This window comes from Crocuta crocuta, unplaced genomic scaffold (genome assembly GCF_008692635.1).
Source record: "Crocuta crocuta isolate KB4526 unplaced genomic scaffold, BGI_CrCroc_1.0 scaffold30, whole genome shotgun sequence".
In the NCBI taxonomy this organism is placed as follows: Eukaryota; Metazoa; Chordata; class Mammalia; order Carnivora; family Hyaenidae; genus Crocuta; species Crocuta crocuta.
Genome location: NW_027528345.1, coordinates 8814677 through 8836514, shown reverse-complemented (window position 1 = coordinate 8836514; position 21838 = coordinate 8814677). Strand labels below are relative to the sequence as shown.

The following is a 21838-nucleotide window of genomic DNA, read 5'->3' as shown; positions in this document are numbered from 1 at the left end:
TCCTATGAGAACTTAGGCAATGCATTCTCCACATTTGTAAAACGAAGGGCTTAAAGTCTACTGTGACACCCTCCTCAGGTACTGTGAGTCTTTGACCTTAGTATTCTGAGAAGGAATCACTTGTGCATGAGCTTCCTAGCCCTTAACCATAAAAGGCTTTCTAGGCTTAACCACTGGGGCTCTTTTCCCTTCTTTTGATTCTAGGGTGTACCTGACTTGCATGTGCATGGTATTTTTATTTAAAAAGTCATAAAGTAAGGTGAAGGTATAGAGATCATGACAAGATAGTGCTAGTAGTCAGAAAAGGACAAATGAAGAGACTGTACCAGGAAGACACTTCCTGGGGCACCTGGGTGGCTCAGTCAGTTAAGTGTCTGACTTCACCTCAGGTCATGATCTCACGGTTCATGGGTTCGAGCCCTGCGTTGGGCTCTGTGCTGACTGCCAGCTCAGAGCCTGGAGCCTGTTTCAGATTCTGTATCTCCCTCTCTCCTTGACCCTCCCCTGCTCGTGCTGTCTCTCTCCCTCTCTCAGAAAAAAATAAACCGTTAAAAAATTTTTTTTAAATAAATAAAAAAGAAGACACTTCCTTATCCTGAGTTTCCTGTTTTGGTCTATAAGTAAGGAGGTATATCATCTGTGAGTAGAAAACTCCTGTTCACTGAGAAAGACTCAGATCAGTGTCTTACCAAGTGGAAAATCATTTCTTTTGAGGGACAGAATCTCTAAGCAACCATGAAAAATGTCAGTATGATTACTGAGTTTGTCCTCCTGGGATTGTCCAGTGACCCCTAGATCCAGACCATGCTCTTTGTGCTGTTCCTGGGGATTTACCTCCTGACCCTGATGGGGAATCTGGTGATGATCCTGGTGATCAGGGTTGATTCTTGCCTCCACACACCCATGTACTTCTTCCTTGGACACCTATCCTTCCTGGATCTCACTTTCTCCTCAGTCACTGTGCCCAAGATGCTACAGAACTTCTTATCTCAGAAGAAGAGCATCTCATTATGGGGATGCATCACTCAGAGTTTCTTTTTCACTCTCTCTGGGGGAACAGAAGCTTGTCTGCTCTCTGCCATGGCTTATGACCGCTATGCTGCTATCTGCCACCCTCAGGTCTACACCATGGTCATAAACAGACCTCTCTGTATTGTAATTGTGAACATAGCTTGGACAGTGGGATTTCTGATTTCCTTGCTGAATAGTGTCTTCATCCACAAGTTGTATTTCTGTGGGTCCAACATCATCCTCCACTTCAGCTGTGAGCTACCTCCACTCTTTCCTCTATCATGCACTGATCCCATTGTCAATGAGATTCTTCTCACAGTATCCTGTTCATTTTTAGGGCTGTTGACACTTCCCCTGATCCTCTTCTCTTACTCCAGAATCATTTCTACCATTCTGAACATCCGCTCCTCTGGGGGCCAAGCCAAAGCCTTCTCTACCTGCTCCTCCCACCTCACCGTGGTGCTCTTGTTCTATGGGACAGCTCTATTTAGGTACATCAGCCCTGCCTCAGGCTCAGTGTTGGAGCGAGTGGTCTCCATTCAGTACAGTGTGATCACATCCTTGCTGAACCCCCTCATCTACAGCCTTAAGAACCAGGAGGTGAAGGCAGCTCTGCAGAGGATGCTGAAGCAACAAAAGTGTGCCTTATGGTAGAAAAAAAGCAGTGTGATTCTGCTCAGGAAATAGAAAAAAAAATTATCTCTAAAGTAGTAAGATTTTTATAGGCATAGAGTACTTGGGGAAACTGCATTTCAATTAAATTCAAATATTTGGGGGTGCCCAGTGGCTCAGTTGGTTGCAGGTCTGACTCTTAATTTCAGCTCAGGTCATGATATCATGGTTCATGAGATGGAGCCCCACATCAGGCTCCATACTGACTGCACAGAGCCTACTTGGGAGTCTTTCTCTCTCTGCCTGTCCCCTTTGCACTCCCTCTAAAAATAAATAAACAAAAACTTAAGATAAGAAAATGATAAATGTGAGCCCATCCTATCTCGTTAAAAAATTTCAAGTATTTGTCTGGACTTCAAAGCAAATAAACTATCACAAAAATGGAAGATGGGGAAAAGAGTTTGAAGTATAGGCTCCTATCTAGCAGCTCTTTGCAAAATAATCTTAGAGGGATCTTGGTTCCACTGAGAAGATAGCAGGGCTGAAACAGATAAAGTGTATTTGGAGCAGAGCAAGGTGTCTGGTCAAATTGATTATTTCTGGGTGTGTCTTTGAGGATGTTTCCAGATGCATTTGAATCAATGAACTGAGTAAAGAAGATTACCCTCACCAATGTGGGACATTGTTGAAGACCCAACCTTCAACAATCTGTTGAAGGCCCAAATAGAACAAAACTGCAGTGGTAGGGTAAATTTTCATTTTCTGAACTGGAACATCCATCTTCTCCTGACCTCAGACATTGGTGCTCCTGGTTCTTGGGCCTTCAGACTCAGATTGGAACTTACACTACTGGCTCCCCTGGTTCTTAGACTTTTAAGTTTGGATGGAATTACACCACTGGCTTTTCTGGGACTCCAGCTTGCAGACAGCAGATCATGGAAATTCTCAGCCTCCATAATCATACTAGCCAATCCCTCATAATAAATCTCTTTTTCTACACTTGTCTTAGCCAAAAGGCCAAGAAGCAATGTCTAATCTCTTTTTCTATTCGATTTTATTTGATTCGATTCATTCTGTTTTTCTGGAAAAGTGCGATCAATAAAGCAGGGGAAAGTGAAAAATAAGTAACCGATTATCAGATTGAAAATCAGTATGTTGTGACTATTTTATTTTTCTTAAACTCTCTCACCTGAAGCCTCACATTTAAAAATATAGTATGTGCATTTGATCTAAGTATATCTTGTATACCAGTATACGGAGTGGAGAATAGACATGATCATTGTAGAACAAAATTAAAAGATTAACAAGGTACCCTTTGGATATACTTAATTAATAAACATAAATATATAACAGCAGCTTACTGAGAAGAAATTAAAAAACCTAAATAAATGGAGAGTAATACACCATGCTTATGAATTGGTAGCTAGGTTATTGTAAAGATGTCATTTGTTCCCGAATTGATTTATGTATTCAGAATAATGACAGTCAAAAATTTAGAATACTTTTTTTAATTTAAAAAATTTATTCTAAAATTTATATAGAAGTAAAATGGTCCAAAAAATGCCAAGCTACTCTTTTTTTAAAACTCTATAGTGTTCTCTTCTATTTTTTTTTGGTTTTTGTTTTTTGTGGGGGTTTTTTCCTATTCGTTTTTTAATTAATTTTTTAAATTTACATCCAAGTTAGTTAGCATATAGTGCAACAATGATTTCAAGAGTAGATTTCTTAATGCCCCTTACCCATTTACCCCCTCCCCTCCCACAACCCTTCCAGTAACCCTGTTTGTTCTCCATATTTGAGTCTCTTATGTTTTTGTCCCCCTCCCTGTTTTTATATTATTTTTGCTTCCCTTCCCTTATGTTCATCTGTTTTGTGTCTTAAAATCCTCATATGAGTGAATTCATATGATATTTGTCTTTTTCTGACTAATTTCACCTAACATGGNTTACATCCAAGTTAGTTAGCATATAGTGCAACAATGATTTCAAGAGTAGATTTCTTAATGCCCCTTACCCATTTACCCCCTCCCCTCCCACAACCCTNATGTGTCCCTTCAAAACAGCATACCTGTATCCCTTGGATAAATATCTAGTAGTGCAATTGTTCATTTGTGGCGTATATCTATTTTTAATTTTTTGAGGAATCTTCATACTGTTTTCCAGAGTGACTGCACCAGTTTGCTTTCCCACCAGCAGTGCAAAAGAGATCCTCTTTCTCTGCATCCTCGCCAGCATCTGTTGTTGCCTGAGTTAATGTTAGNTTTTTCTGACTAATTTCACCTAACATGGTACCCTCTAGTTCCACCCATGTAGTTGCAAATGGCAAGATTTCATTCTTTTTGATTGCCAAGTAATACTCCAGTGTGTGTGTGTGTGTGTGTGTGTGTGTGTGTGTGTGTGTGTATCACATCTTCTTTATCCAGTCATCCATCAGTGGACATTTGAGCTCTTTCCATACTTAGGCTATTGTTGATACTGCTGCTATAAACATTGGAGCNACCAAGGCGCCCCAATGTTAGCCATTCTTATGGGTGTGAGGTGGTATCAGTGTGGTTTTGATTTGTATTTCCCTGATGATGAGTGATGTTGAGCATCATTTCATGTGTCTGTTGGCCATCTGGATGTCTTCTTTGGAGACGTGTCTGTTCATGTCTTTAGCCTATTTCTTCACTGGATTATTTGTTTTGTGTGTGTTGAGTTTGATAAGTTTTTATAGATTTTGGATACCAACCCTTTATCTGATATATCATTTGTGAATACCTCCTCCCATTCCATCAGTTGCCTTTTAGTTTTGCTGATTTTTTCCTTTGCTGTGCAGAAGCTTTTTATTTTGATGAGGTCCCGATAGTTCATTTTTGCTTTTGTTTCCCTTGCCTCTGGAGACGTGTTGAATAAGATGTTGCTGCAGCCAAGCTACTCTTGAAGCTAAGAACAAGGTAGGGGCACCGGTGTGGTTGAGTCGGTTAAGCATCCAGCTTCGGCTCAGGTCATGATATCATGGTTCGCCATGTCTGGCTCTGTGCTGAAAGCTGGAGCCCGGAACCTGCTAAGGGTTCTGTGTCTCCCTCTTTCTCTGCCCCTCCCCTGCTCATGCTCATGCTTTGTCTCTGTCTCTCTCAAACATAAATAAACATTAGGAAAAAAAAGAACAAGGCAAATGATCTTGTTCAACTAGGCATCAAGATTTATTATAAAACTATGTAATTAAGTAATTTTCTATTAATAACACAAAGACAAACAAATACACCAATGCAAGAGGAAAGAGAACTCAGAAATGGGCCCGAAATACGGAAGTGGATACTGAGATCATAAGATATATCAACTTGTTCATAGTATACTTTTCAGTCAATAGAGCTAGGATGATTAGCTATCCATGTAGAAAATTAATGAAATTTTATCTCATCCACCATGTGCAAAAATCAATTCCCATTAGACTTAAAGTGCTAAATGTAAAAGGCAAAACTATAAATATTTTATAAAATAGTACAGAACAATGTATTGATGATAGAGAAGGATTTTAAAAAACAAGATATGAAAAGCATGACTATAACTATAAAAAGTTGATAAATACAATTATATTAAAATTATAAACTTTATTAAAACTCTCTTAGGAATGAAAACACAAGCCACAAAGTGGCAAAAATATTTGCCACACATATGAACAGCAAAATCCTAGTATCCTACATTATAAAAAGAAAAAAAATCATTCTGATAGGAAAATGAGCAAAAGAATAGAACAGGAACTTGACAGAAGAGGAAATCTAAATCTCTAAGTTTTTCAGCCTTAATAGAAGTCATGCATTGTGAGGACGAGCACTGGATGTTATATGGAAACCAACTTGACAATAAACTATTTTAAAAAATAAAACATTTTTAAAAATTTTTAAAAAGTAAAAAAAAAAAAAAAAGTCATGCAAATCAAAACCACATTGGAAAGTACCATTAAACAGGTATCAGAAGGGGAAAAATAAAAATATTGGCAATAATGTAGAACAATACGGACTCTCATTTTAGGAAAAGTTTCAGTGACCATTATGGTAAAGTTAATTCAGCCCAGAATTCCACTAGGTATTTATCTTAGAGAAACTCATACTCATTGCACCAAAATAAATGTACAAGAATGTTCATGGTAGCACTATTTGTAACAACCAAAATAAGGAAATAACCCAAATGGCCATGAACAGTAGAAATAGAAAGATAAAGTTTGATATATCTATACTGTGAAGTGAATATAATCAATGCAAATGAACAAACTATAGTCATATGGAATAGCATGAATGAATCTTAATGAACAAAATTATATGTAATACATTATTCTATTCATTTAAAGTTCAAGTAAAGGCAGGGGCGCCTGGGTGGCTTAGTCGGTTAAGCATCCGACTTTCGCTTAGGTCATGATCTCATGGTTTGTGGGTTCGAGCCCCGCGTCGGGCTCTGTGCTGACTGCCAGCACAGTCTGTAACTCCCTCTCTCTCTGACCCTCCCCTGCTCACACTGTCTCTCTCTCTCTCTCCTAGAAATAAATAAAACATTAAAAAAAAAAGTTTAAAGTTCAAGTAAAGGCAAACAGGACTATTTTATTTAAAGATGCATTATAAGTGGTAAAACCATTTTAAAAAGCAAGGAAATGAGTAAGAATGTTAGGGCAGCTTGGGTTATCATAAGAGGGGAAGGAACAAGTTTCATATAATGGAGTGGTGTACATTCCCAGTGCTGATAATCTTTAAAAAAATCTTAAATTTTTTTTCTTACAGTGTTCACATAAATCTTTGCTTTATAATTATTTGTTAAATTATATATATATGTTACATGTACTTAAATCTTTAAAAATCTTATATAGTGTTCACATAGATCTTTACTTTGTAATTATTTGCTGAAGTATAATACATATATGTTACATGTATGATTCAGGATATATGGCATATTTCAAAATTCCTTAAAAACTGTAATCATCAAACTAAATGGTGAAATACTGAAGTAATTTCTATTAAAACCAGAAATTGGGCAAAGATGCATGTTTTCTCCACTATTTCCTAATATTGTTTTGGAGATATATATATAACAAAGGTAATAAGACATAATGATGATATACTTACAATGATTATAGAAAACCAGTTACTTATTTTATATGCAGATGATTATATTCATAGATAACTCAATAGGATAGGGTGAAAATTATGAGAAGTAATAAGATTAAGTTGGCAACACACAAAATAAATACAAAAAGTAGCCTTTTAGTGTCCTGCCAGTAACAATTTGAACTGGAAATGGAAAAAAAATTCCATTCACATTAGCAACAAAATCACAAAATAACTTGTAATAAACTTAACCAAAAAAAAGGTATAGAATTTATATGAATACAACTATACTTAGTGATATAAAATAAGTTCTGAATGAATGGAAAGACATACCACATGGCTGACCTCAGCAAAACATTAATATAATATTAATAATATTAATAGAGGAATATATTTGAAGGAAATTGAACATCTCAAGAAATCAAAGAGAAAGCTGAAGATCCAAACTTTGGGCAGGTCAGGAATTAGAGTACCTGTGGATATCTAAGTCATGGGAATTAATGAATAATCTCTTCAGATCATCCCCCTATTGGACAACCATACCCTTTGATAATGAAAATGCCTGAGTGAAAGGGTCCAGTTGGCCTAGATTAAGTCACCTCGTGCTTGGGAAAGAACATTTAAGATTTGTCTGTAATGCCATTTTCCTGTCTAATCCAACTTTTTAATCTGCCCTTTAAAAGGATCTACAACTCAGCAGTCACAAAAAAGACAATAGTACTCCTGTTTTAGTCATGTGGTTGGCTCAATATATAACCTTGGTTTGGCACATGAGTCTCAAGGTCAGACAGACATGTCCATAAATTATTAAAGCACAACCCTATGGCATATAGGTACTTTTCCTTAGCTTTAAGACTTATTTCTACATCATTGCTTTGATTCTTATTGGCAATTATATTAACCTATTTTTCTCAGCCTGCCTGGAATGCCTCTTTTCTTGAAGTGATCCTGCTGGAAGCCTCCTTGAGTGGCCAGGACAGGCCCCCTTCACCTTTCCCTTTATCCTGACTTTGAGCTCTGAACTATTCTGAAGGTGCTCTTGGCCTTTCCCCTACTCTTCAGGATTAGGCTTCCTTAGCAGGCCACTCTCCTCACTTCCTACTGGTGCATTTGTTGTGTTAGTGAAGGTCCTACTACTTCCAAGGCCTCAGCAGTCTTTGAACTCTCCTTGGCACGAAGGCAGCAAATGAACCAAACTCTGCAGCCTTCTTCTTGCCCAGATTCAAGATCCCTTCTCTGTCTTGAGACTCATGTGCCTCTAAACAGTCTGGTCTGATGACAGAGTTAGCCTCCCCAGCCCAGATCTGACCAAACGTGATGGAATCTATTGCAGCCCAAACTGTGATTCTCTTGCTTCACCTCTGATCTTTTTCTTTTCTCCAATACCCTGCATCCCTAAGCCATGTGTTCAGATTCGGATTCTTATATCTCCTTTTACCTGATACAGGCTTAAAAGTTCTTTTATAGTTTTCTAGAAATGAAAATACCATTTTCTGGTGAAGCAAACATGGAAAACCAAGCTTGGGTGATCTGTGATTGTGATTGACTGTGATTGTGATTGTGATCTACTCTTCCACAAACAATTGCCCTGTATCCAAAGTTTTTGATAAACAGAGATGAGGTCTGGAAAATTGAGACCTTAACCCATGGGTCTTTGGATCCCTATGAGGGTTAGAAGGCATTAATAGATGAAGAACTGAACTGGACTGGGCAGCTAGACAGGCTATGCAGGTTGAGTCAGCCCTGGCTACCAATTTTGCTACATACAAAACTCTAACATATACCATTGAGAAGTGAAGTTAAAAGGTTTCATATAGTATGGGTTAGTTCTAATAGAATTTGGGTCTTGGAATCAGTGAGTTAACTACGTGGTGAATATATGTAAAATTAACTTAATAAAGGATAATTTTATTTTTTATTTCATTCTCTCAACAGTTTTATGTTAAACATCTGCCATTTACAGATGAGAAAACTGAAGCTTAGAGGGGTTATTTAATAGCTTATTCCTAAAGAGCAGAACTAGGACTAGCTATTTTGATCTCAATACCTGTGTTTATCCTGACTTTACTACACTTTCAATTCCAAAGCCCTGATCATCCCCAAACACCTATTGCTCCCCAAACACCTATTGCTTAGATAGGATTTTGGATAATCTTTCTGTTTAAAAATTTTTATCTTCCTTTTGGTATTTTGGTGATAATATAATAAATAAAATTTGGGGGTAGTTGTAAATAAGAAACAGAAGAAAGGAAGGAAGGGAGGAAGGAAGGGAGGAAGAAGAAAGAAAGAGTAAAAAGGAAGGGAGGAAGGTGTGGGGGAGGAGGGAAAGAGGAAGGAAGGAAAGAACTATCCCTAGAAGAGTAGGTATTATATTTCCCATATTTAAAGAAAACAAATGTTATAAAATAGTATTAATTAACAATATGATAAAATATATTTGAAATTCATATTTTATACTTGTTTTTCATCCCAATTATAGGTATTTATTTTATTCAACAAACATTTAATGTCTAATGTATTAGATCAAGAATAAGGAATAAGGAGCAAGATGACTGATATCTTAGGAAGATTTCCACTTTCAAGGATCTTCATTCAACATTCAGTGGGCCTGATGTATTGAGTATTCAGTACTCAGTGCTTGGTTTCTGGGCTAAAAGGTTGGGTTGATTAAGACAGCTCTTTCCAGAAATATTTTAGCGTATACATTAGTTTTCTAGGGCTACCATCAACAAAGTGTCACAAATTGCATGGCTTGAAACAACAAAAAGCTATTGTCTCACCATTCTGGAAGTTGTTAGTTTGGTGTCTGCAGAGTTGGTTCCTTCTGAGTGCTATAAAAGAGAACTGTTCTAGGCCTCCCACCACCCTTCCCCTATCTTTGGTGGCCTTGGGCATTCCTTAGACCCTGTCTACCAGTTGCATCACTCCAATTCTCTGTCCTCACATAGCATTCTCCCTATCTTCATGTCATAATCTTCCTTCTATCCATATCTGGCTCTGTGTCCAAATTGCCCCTTTTCATAAGTATTCCAGTCATATTGGATCTGGGACCACCCTAATGATCTCATTTTAATCCAATTGCCTCTGTAAAGACCTTATTTCTAAATAACATCGTTTTCTGAAGGTCAGGATGTTAAGACTTCAGCATATCTTTTTTTTTCTTTTCTTTAAAAAACTTTTTTAATGTTCATTTTATTTCTGAGAGAGAGAGAGAGAGAGAACAAGTGGCGGAGGGGCAGAGAGAGAGGGAGACACAGAATCCAAAGCAGGCTCCAGGCTCTAAGCCATCAGCACAGAGCCCAATGTACGGCTCGAACTCATGGACTGCGAGATCATGACCTGAACCAAAGTCAGACACTCAATCGAATGAGCCACCCAGGCGCCCCTCAACATATCTTTTTTTTGAAAGACACAATTACAATTCCACCCAGAACACCATATATCTTTCCTTTTTTTCTAGTAAAGTTTGACAAACTAGTTCAAAACCAAATGACTATGCTCCAGTTTATTCTGATCAATATGATTTTTCCCATTGCCACTATAATATAATGAAAACTCATTTTTTCCTTTATTATACACTAAAATGCCTAGAAACCCAAATTCAAGTAGAGATTATACAAGGATGAAGAAAAGTAGAGTGTTATTAGCAATAAAAGTATCAGTTTTATAAAATATGAAAAAATGAAGACAAGATATTACAAAGAGTTAAGTTATATCTGCTTTAAGGAAAGTCCTCCAGATGGTGAGATTCCAAAACCATCATCCATGGGCTGCTGGATTGCCATATTGACTGTTGTATGCTACACAGTCTTCCTTCCTTCCTTCCTTCCTTCCTTCCTTCCTTCCTTCCTTCCTTCCTTCCTTTCTCTCTCTTTCTTTCTTTCTTTCTTTCTTTCTTTCTTTCTTTCTTTCTTTCTTTCTTTCATGGGTGGAGAATGCAAGCAAGGGAAGGACAGAGAGATGGGGGGACAGAGAATCTAGAGCAAGCTTGTGCTGACATACTGGCAGCAGAGAGCCGTATGTGGGGCTTAAACTCATGAACCATGAGACCACAACCTGAGCCAAAGTTAGATAATCAACGGACTGAGCCACCCAGGCATCCCTACACAGTCTTGCTTCTAACCAGAGAGTACATTTTACAGAAAAAGTTTATGAGCAATGTCCTCATGCTGGTGGAGTTTACTGGTTTTACCATATTCTCCATCACCCTGAAGCTGCCATTATAAAATGGAAGAATTGCCTTTTGAAATCTCATTTATCGTGGCAGCTGAGTAACAACACTTTGTGGGATTGAAGCATTGTCCTACTGTAGCAGTTCTCAAACTATTTGGTATCAGAATCCCTGTTATACGATACACAAAAATAAAATCAAAATGGATGAAAAACCTAAATGTGAGACAGTAAACCATCAAAACCCTAGAGGAGAAAGCAGGCAACGACCTCTTTGACCTTACCCACAGCAATTTCCTGCTCGACACATCTCCAAAGGCAAGAGAATTAAAAGCAAAAATTAACTATTGGACCTCTTCAAGATAAAAAAGCTTCTGCACTGCAAAGGAAACAATCAACAAAACTAAAAAACAACTGATGGAATGGGAAAATATATTTGCAAATGACATATCAGATAAAGGACTAGTATCCAAAATCTATAAAGAACTTACCAAACTCAACACTGAAAAAACAAATAATTCAGTGAAGAAATGGGCAGAAGACGTGAATAGATACTTTTCCATAGAAGACATCCAGATGGCTAACAGACACATGAAAAAATGCTCTCAACATCATTCATCATCAGGAAAATACAAATCAAAACCACAATGAGATACCACCTCACACCTGTCAGAATGGCTAACATTAACAACACAAGAAACAACAGGTGTTAGCAAGGATGAGGAGAAAGGGGTACCCTCTTGCACTGTTGGTGGGAATGCAAACTGGTGCACTCTGGAGAACATCATGGAGGTTCCTCAAAAAGGTAAAAATAGAACTACCCTATGATCTAGCAATTGCACTTCTTGGTATTTACCCAAAAGATACGAAAATACAGATTCAAAGGGGTACATGTACCCTGAGGTTTATAGCAGCATTAAGAGAGGGCCCAAAACTCCATTGACTGAAGAAGGGATAAAGGAGATGTGGCATATATATACAATGGAATGTTACTCAGCCATCAAAAAGAATGTAATCTTACCATTTGCAAAAACATGGATGGTGGTAGAATCTATTATGCTAGTGAAATAAGTGAATCAGAGAAAGACAAAATACCATATAATTTCACTCATATGTGGAATTTAAGAAACAAAAGAGATGAACATATGGGAAGCAGGCGGGGGGGGGGAAGGAAAGAGTGAAATAAACCATAAGAGTAAACTGAGGGTTGATGGAGGGAGGTGGGTGGGGGATTGGCTAGTTGGGTGACAGTTATTAAGAAGGGCACTTGTTATGATAAGCACTGGGTGTTGTATGTAACTGACGAATCACTGAATTCTACTCCTGAAGCCAGTATTGCACTGTATGTTAACTAAAATTTAAGTAAAAAGACATCTTTATCAGATATGTCATTTGCAAATATCTTCTTCCCATTCCATAGGTTGCCTTTTAGTTTTCTTGATTGTTTCCTTTGCTGTGCAGATGCTTTCTATCTTGATGAAGTCCCAATAGTTCATTTTTGCTTTTGTTTCCGTTGCCTCCTGCAATGTGTTTAGTAAGAAGTTGCTGCAGCTGAGGTCAAAGAGGTTGCTGCCTGTGCTCTCCTCTAGGATTTTAATGGTTTCCTGTCTCAATTTTGGTCTTTCATCCATTTAGAATACATTCTTTCAAGTAAAAGTGGTGTTCTATTTTTTTCAAAAAGTAATTACTTCAGTTCACAACTGAAAAAATTGTACAGGTCCTTTTTCTTGAGACAACCATCATGATTTGGTTTTGAGAACAAGTGATTTATGTATGCTTCCCATTTTGTTACACAGAATAGTAAAAAGATGTATACTCAAGTGTCAAGATTTAATAAAATTAACATTTTTTTACTGTTTCACCAAGATGTTCTCAGTGTTGCAAAGCTATTCTCCTGTTTTCTTCTAAAGACACTAAGGCACAATTTGGAGGTAACTGATATCTTAACAATAGTGAGTCTTTCAGTCCCTGAATATAGTTTATCTCTCCATGTATTTAAACTTCTTCAATTTGTCTCTGCAATGTTTTCTAGTTTTTTTTTTTTGACCATCACAGTAATTTATTTTTTTACAAATAGTTTATTGTCAAGTTGGTTTCCATATAACACCCAGTGCTCATCCCCACAAGTGCCCTCCTCCATGCCCATCTCCCCCCTGCCCCCGACACACCCATCAGTCCTCAGTTTGTTCTCATCATTCCATTCAAGAGTCTCTCATGGTTTGCTTCTCTCCCTCTCCCCCACCATTTCCCTCCTTCTCCCCCATGGTTCTCCATTAAGTTCCTCCTAATCCTTCTATATGTGCAAACATATGATATTTGTCATTTTCTGCCTGACTTATTTCGCTCAGCATAATGCCCTCAAGGTCCATCCATGTTGCTACACATGGCCAGATACCATTCTTTCTCATTGCCATGTAGTATTCCATTGTATAGATAAACCACATCTTCTTGATCCATTTGTCTGTTGATGGACACTTAGTCTCTTTCCATGTTTTGGCTATTGTTGAGAGTGCTGCTGTGGACTTTGGGCTGCATGTGCTCCTATGCATCAGCATTCCTATGTCCTTTGGGTAAATTTCTAGCAGTGCTATTGCTGGGTCATAGGGGAGTTCTATTGTTAATTTTTTGNCTTGAGAAGAATTGGGATTAATTCTGTTTTAAACGTCTGGTAGAATTCCCCAGGGAAGCCATCAGGTCCAGGGCTCTTATTTTATTTGGGAGATTTTTGATAACTGATTCAATTTCTTCACTAGTTTGGGTCTGTTCATATTTCCTATCTCTTCCATGTGAATTTTGGTAGTGAGTGTGTGTTTAGGAATTTGTCCATTTCTTCTAAGTTGTCCAATTTGTTGGCATATAATTTTTCATAGTATTCCCTGATAATTGCTTGTATTTCTGAGGGGTTGGTTGTAATAAGTCCATTTTCTTTCATGGTTTTGTCTTTTGGGGGGCTCTCTCTTTTCTTTTTGAGAAGCCCGGCTAGAGGTTTGTCAATTTTGTTTATTTTTTCAAAAAGCAACTCTTGGTTTCATTGATCTGTTCAATTGTTCCTTTGGTCTCTATGTTGTTTATTTCTGCTCTAATTTTTACTATTTCTCTTCTTCTACTGGGTGTAGGGCGTTCTTGTTGCTCTCCCTCTAGTTCCTTTAGGTGAGCTGTTAGATTTTGCACTTGTGCTTTTTCTAATTTCTTGAAATAGGCCTGGAGTGCAATGTACTTTCCTCTTAGGACTGCCTTTGCCGCATCCCATAGATTTTGGATTGTTGTGTTTTCATTTTCATTTGTTTCCATATATTTTTAAATTTCTTCTCTAATTGCCTGAATGGCCCATTAATTCTTTAGTAGTGTGTTCTTTAACCTCCATGTTTTTGGAGGTTTTCCATACTTCTTCCTGTGATTGATTTCAAGTTTCAAAGCATTATGATCTGAGAGTGTGCATGGTATGATCTCAATTCTTTTATATTTATTGAGGGCTGCTTTATGTCCCAGTATGTGATCTACCTTGGAGAATGTGCCATGCACACTTGAGAAGAAAGTGAATTCCCTGGCCTCAGGATGTAGAGTTCTAAATATATCTGTCACATCCATCTGGTCCAATGTGTCTTCAAGTCCATTATTTCTTAGGTGTTTTCTAGTTTTCAGTGTACAAATCTTTACACATCTTTTGTTAAACTTATCCCTGAGTATACCATATTTTAAATATCATAAATCAAATTGTTTTTACTTTTATTTTCCAATTGTTTGTTGCTTATTTACAAAAATATAACTGACTTCTGTATTGACCTTGTATCAAGTGACCTTCTTGAATTCATTTGTTATAGTCTAGTAACTTATTTGTAGATTCCTCTAAATGTTCTATGTACATGACAAGGTTACTTTTCTAAACTATGTGGATTTTATTTTTTATTTTTGTTCTTTTTTGCACTGATTAGAGCCTCCAGTACAATGCTGAAAAGAAGCAGTGAGAGCAGACATCCTTGTCTTGTTTCCAAAATTAAAAATTTTTTAAATATTTATTTATTTTTGAGAGAGAGAGAGAGAGACAGAGCATGAATGGGAGAAGGGGAGAGAGAGAGAGAGAGGGAGACACAGAAGCAGGCTTCAGGCTTTGAGCTTCAGCCCAGAGCCCAGTGTGGGGCTAGAACTCACAAACTGTTGAGATTATGAACTGAGCCAAAGTCAGGCGCTTAACTGACTAAGCCACTCAAGCACCCCATCTTGTTTCCAATATTAAGATGAAAGCATTCAGTCTTTCTCATTAACTATTATGTTTGTTATAGGCTTTTCAGAGATAAGCTTCTTATTCCTAGTTTGTGAGGTTGTTGCATCTTGTCAGTTGCTTTTTTGGTATCAATTGAAACCATCATAAGGGTTTCCTATTTTGTTCTGTCTATGTGGTATATTTCCTTTGTTGATTCTTAAATGATAAAGTAACTTTGCATTCCTGGGATAAGCCTCACTTGATCAGAGTGTATTTTTCTTTTTATATATTGCTGTAATCAATTTGCTGAAAATTAGTTAAAGATTTTTGTATCTGTGTTCATGAGGATTTGTTACTTTATTTTCTTGTAATATTCTTGTCAGTTTGGGCATCAAGGTTATGTTTGTCTCATAATGAGTTTAGAAGTTTAATGTCTTTGTTTGGTTTTAGTATTAGGATAATTATACCCTCTTTTTTTAATATCTTTTTTTTAACATTTATTTCTGAGAGACTGAGGGAGACAGAGCATGAGTGGGTGAGGGACAGAGAGAAAGAGAGAGTGACACACACAGAATCCGAAGCAGGCTCCAGGCTCTGAGCGGGCAGCACAGAGCCTGATGCGGGCCTTGAACTCACGAGCGGTGAGATCATGACCTGAGCTGAAAACAGACACCCAGCCAACTGAGCCACACAGGCGCCCTGAATTATAGCCCCTTAAAATGAGTGAAGAAGTGTCCCTTTCTCTCTTTGTTGAAAGGTTTGTTTCTTTGTAGGATTAGTATACTTTTGTTTAAGTTTGATCAGATTCACCAGTAAAACCATGTGGACCTTGAAGTTCCTTCTGATTTATGATTACAAATCTAATTTATTTAGTTGATATATTTAGATTTTTATATTTTCTTATAATTTGGTAATTCTGTCATTCAAAGAACTTGTCCAGTTCATCTAATTGTCAAATTTATTGGCATAAAACAGTCTTTTATTAGCTTTTATTAGCTTTTGAGTCTATGAAGAATCTGTCATGATACACTCTTTTATTCTGGATATTGGTAACTCATTTTTTCTTTTTGTCTAGTGGAGGTTTATTAAATTTATTGATTAAAATAATGGTTTTTTGCAACAACTTTTGCAATTTGGCATTATCTTATAAAGATGAATATTCACATGTTCAACAATTCTAATCCTAGAGAAAGTCTTGAACAGGTACACCAGAAGTAATTTACAAGTTGCTCACAGTAGCATTGTTCAAGGAGGCAAAAAGAAAGTGTAAATAACTCATTTCTATGTACAAGGAAAAAAATAAATGTAGTACCTATGCATAAACAATCATAAAAATGAAAAATGGGATACATAGTGTATTCATTTTCTATTGTTACATTAAAAATTATTGCAAATTTAGTAGCTAAAAACAACACAAATTTATTATCTCACAGTTTCTTTGGGTCAGAAGTCCAGACATGAGTCGGTTTGGTACTCTGCTCAGGGTCTCATCAGGCTAAAATCAAACTGTGAGCCATGCTATGATCTCACCCAAGACTCAATGCTCTTCTTTCAAGATCACATGGTTGTTAGTAGAATCCAGTTTCTTGTGGCTGTAGGGCTGAGGTCCCCAATTCCTTGGTAGCTGATAGCCAGGGAATGCTCTCAGCTCCTATGGGCTGCCCTCAGTTTCTAGCCACATAACCCCATCCCAGTATGGCAGCTTCTAATCTCTCTGACTTCAGGAAGTGTCCATTCCTATGGGCTCACCACATTAGGTCAGGGATACTCAGGATAATCTCCATTTTGATTAACTCAAAGCCAATTGATCAGTAGCTAATCGTGGAAATGAAATTCTGTTGCCGTGCACTGAACAAGAAGTTCTCAGACACCAGACTGAGCAGATGTGTAGGACTATCTCTGCAAGAGAGCAGTAAAAGCAGGAGACTACACATAGCCTTTATTTCCTATTTTATCAGATATAAGTATCAAAGAGTATCAAAGTATGGAAAGAGAACACAAAGGATCTTCAGACATACATCTAGTGATAACGTGAAGGCATGCAGGGAGTATGTGCAGTTCCAAGGAGTGTCAGGAAATTACAGTGGGTTCTGTTTCTTAACTGTCCTTGGGGGGGATCATGGGGCTCTATATCTCATAATGCTATTGCGTTTGACAGCCTAAGACCAGAACATTGCTGACATTTCAACTTATTGCCCCAATCACCCTCCAGGGCTTACAATACATTTTCTAGAAATAACTCCACAAAATTCTACCATATTCATAAGTCCCACCCATATTCAAGAGGAAGGGACTACAGAGGACATGTATGAGGGGGCTAGAATGTTAGGGGATACCTTAAAATTCTTTTACCACAGCCATATGATAGGCAAATAACTCTAATCTAATGTAAAATAGCTTTGAGCCTGTATTATACCAACCATTATATGCTATAGGCATTTATAACCTCAGAAGAACTTTTAACCCAATCTTTCTGTCATGGGGTATTGGATGGTGCCAGGTATTTCTCTAAAATGATTCAGCAATCTGGCCTACTTAAAATATAAATTAAGAGCAAGAGATAATAGAACTAAATATTAAGTTTTCAGTAGCTTATAAATAAAACGTGTTGTAAATAAACAGATAGCTAAATTAAGAAACTATACAATGTCAATGAGAAGTCTGCTTTGAGTTCGTTTTTGTATTATAAAAATAATGACAGTTTGAGATTACACCACTCCAAAGCTGTCCCAGTGTAATATGACATTTCACAAGTGCCAAGTTGACCCAGTCTTGATGTCATGGCTAAAACTCTCGATTCCCCTTCATTGGCAATTTATCAACCCCACCCCCACCCCCACTACTTCCCTTATCAGGCTCTGACACTCCTGGGTTACAATTTACACATACCCAACTGCCAGAGGCCCCCAGATATCTACACTCAGGAACAGCTACTTCTTTCTTAGGCCCTTGAATTATTCAAAATACCCAGTCCCCAGGAAGCCTGGGAAACCCATCTAACTCTATCCTGTTTGCCATACATAAGCGCCTCCTACAATTCCAGCTTACTGTTACTCTGTCCTCAAGTGTAACCTGCTATGTGGCCCTGCATGACAGATTTCTCTCTTTGGAGCTGTAAGCAACAAAGATTTCTGCCTTTTATCTATCTGAGTTGTGTCCCACCATCAAAATCTTTTTAAATCTTTTTTTTTTAATTTTTTTTTTAATGTTTTATTTATTTCTAGGAGAGAGAGAGAGAGACAGCATGAGCAGGGGAGGGTCAGAGAGAGAGGGAGTCACAGACTGAAACAGGCTCCAGGCTCTGAGCCGGCAGTCAGCACAGAGCCCGACGCGGGGCTCGAACCCACGAACCGCGAGATCATGACCTAAGCGAAAGTCGGACGCTTAACCAACTAAGCCACCCAGGCGCCCCAAAATCTTTTTAAATCTTATAAAACATCAAGTCTTACCCTGATTGCAACACCAGCTGTCACTAACTGACAGCTGCCTGCACTTGGTCCACTGTTTGCTCTGACTACAAATTATTTCTGCCAAGTAATACTTATTGCCAACACCTTGCTTTTGAATAGTGCGTTATAAATTTTACACCATATGCCTATATTTTTACTTAATTTATTCCTCACAACAGCTTTTAAGGAAAAGAAGAACAACATTATACTAATTTGATAGATGAGGTTAAGGCTCTGATCTGTCACCCAGAGACACAGCCAGAATTAAAAAACAAATCTTTTGGCACTATTTCTAGCATACCCCTTGTGCCTGCTATTTTAATTAGCACTGTCTTTTTAATTAATATTTTTCTACTTAGAGAGTACATGAAACTATTACCTTCTATTAAGGCCACTCCTTCCCTCCCTCTCAATATCAAGGACAGTAAGATTTAAGTGTAAGCCACAAAACTTCTTAAGCCTTGATACCACTACCACTCATTGCTAAACATGATTTAAGGAATACTCACAGGCCTGGCACTTCTGGAAAGACAGCCCCTCTAGCCTTAACTCTGCCCAAAACAGAATTGAAAAAGAGTCCACAGAGCGCAGCACACTCTCTGATGAGACCCCACAAACACTTTATCTACTCAACCCCAATCAACCTTTACACCTCACCCCACTACTGACAAACTAAGGGACCAGTCCCAAGAAGGAGGCTATACTTGGAACTGATTATCCACCTCCTCCTGTGAGAACTAATCCCATCATGCCCTATATCTCTGCCTACAACACTCACCTTAAGAATCCTTAGCCTCCAGATCATCCCTCAAAATAGTGGTTCTTACCCTATTACACTCCTCTACATTTCCTAATTTGAATCAGACTGCAACTCCCCAAAACAACCTCTAAACTCTTCCATTGTGACCTTTGGTATTCAGGGTCTGTCATCAACAAAACCCCCCTTTCTATAGACTGAATATTTGTATCTCCCCAAAATTCATGTGTTGAAATCTAATCTCCAATGTGATGGTATTTAGAGGTGGGGCCTTTGGGAACTGATTAGGTCATGAGTTAGTGGCTTTATAAAAGATGCTTCAAAAGAGAGTTCCCTTACCCCTTCCACAGTGAGAAGACATCAGAAAGCAGGTTCTCACTAGACACTGATCTTAGACTTCTCGTCCTCCAGGACTGTAAGAAATAATATTCAGTGTTTATAAGCCACCTAGTTGACAGTATTTTGTCACAGCAGCCCCGATGGACTAAGGCACTCCTATATCCTTCAGCATCTTTGGTAGATGTTTCTCTATTCTCTTTATCTAGTCAGAACCTGGCTGTCCCTTAACAAAGCATACTTCCTATGTAGTCCTCTGGAAAGGTGGCTATTTTTGCACCTACAACTTACATACCAATATATTTCAAATGATAAACTGCAATCCATTAGTGAGTTGTGAAACTAATTTAGTGGGCAGTAACTTTTTAAATAAAGTAATAGAATAGAAACCAACAGCATATATTGCATGTAGTTAAGGTGAGTATTGTTTCATGACAGTTTTTTTTTTCAGCTATATAAATGATAGCTTTACACTATCTGAGGTAGAAGTAAAATGTTCCATTTGCTTTTGATGCTGCCTCAAGTACCATTTCCCTCTTCCTCCATAAATAATGTCCTGTACCTTTGAAGCACTTGCCATCAAACCACCGTACACAGTACTCTTCCTTGTTACTATCACGTAACATATCCTAGTCATTCTCCTTTTTTCATTAAAGATTCCCTCAACTGGCTTGCTGTCCCGCTCTCTGTAACACCATCATCATTCATGGTGACCTCAATATCCATGTGGACAATTCCATCTTATGCCCTGGGTTAGATTGTACAAGTGTGATTATTAAAATACTGAAATATTTTCATAGTCACTGGTGCCTCCAGGACCAACACCATAGGCTACATCCATTTTGATGGATCCATGTCCATGCTAGTATTGAGAGTTAAGTACTTGAATACTATCCATGCTGACACCCTAGCCTCTTAGCCCCTTGACTTTCTCTTACCTGAATTGACCTTGTCCACCACTTTGGCCATTCACATTTACAGTCTTATCCTATACCTAGTTTTCCCAACAACTTCAACCCTTCCCTATCTCCAATTCAAGCACCCCCTCTACCACCTTCAACTTCAGTTCATTTCATTCTAACCAATTTGTCTACTTCCCTAAGACTCTTGAGTAAAACTGATCTTTCGTCTTATGTTTGACTGTCCATCACCCTACTAAAGTCCTCTTTTTAATCATTATGCAGCTTCAATTCTTAGGTCTTACAATTCATTGCACTTTTACTATGCATTCAATTGTTTATCTATATCATCTCATCCTTCAGAGCAACCCCACCAAGTAGGTATAATGGCATTCATTTTACTGGTTAGTAAACAATTTTATATACATAAATCTTCCCAAGATTATAGAAAGTGGAGGTTCTACAGTTGAAATGTCTGAACCACTATTTCCTTAACCATAGACTAGGAGTAATTTATCTCTCTGAGTTGTGAAGATCACATATACAAAAAGTACTTTGTAAAATGTGAAGTGCTCTACAAATGTTAGTTATAATTATTAATTAATGACTAGGGGGCCCTTACCCTTTCTCTACATAGGAGCCCTAATCTGAAACTTCCCTCAACCCATCTGTCTCCTTTATAGTCATGGGCATAGAAGAAGTAAACATCTCCACTGACCTGTTGGTAGAAAATTCATCTCTGACACCAATATTCAAAACTTTGAATGGAAGAAAAGCAGTGTCATAAGTGGTGGTTAGGTTCTAGTTAGCAACAGAAGATATGGTACCATTATGGCCAAACAGGCTTTTATAAGCTAAGCTGATAATTCATTACAATCAACTGACTGATAAAGGATCTCATAACACAATACTAAACTGGTAAATACCTGCATTGTACTTTCTTATTCAAACCACAGCAGAACAGGATTTCAGAAATGAAGAAGCCAAGACTCATAGGCAAGAGACTGAGCCTCTTAAGGTCTTTCAAAGTCCTACAGAGAACTTGAAACCTTAAGTGCCTGGGAACTCTCCCTGAGCCTCAGAAAGAACACTGCTGTGTCCTAAGGCACTCTGTATTCCACACACTAGAATCTGGCTATGGGCCCAATTCATCTCATTCTGTGGTTCTGAACTCTATCAGTAGGGCAGCCGCAGGCCACCAGATTTCCTTAGAATGACATGATTAGACCCATCAGGTATATTGCTTTCTTTTAACACTAAATATAATGACTCTCTATTACTTGACATGGCAAATAAGACTTACTATTCTTATCTTCCTATCAATTT

General features: G+C 37.8%; 1 protein-coding gene across 1 annotated transcript; it reads left to right on the top strand.

Annotated features, from left to right (window-relative positions):
* Positions 1-735: 735 nt before the first annotated feature.
* Positions 736-1665, top strand: LOC144222857 (olfactory receptor 5BS1-like). The gene is given in 1 exon segment (XM_077753556.1): positions 736-1665. A coding segment is annotated over 1 exon segment (930 nt).
* The last annotated feature ends 20173 nt before the right edge of the window (positions 1666-21838 follow it).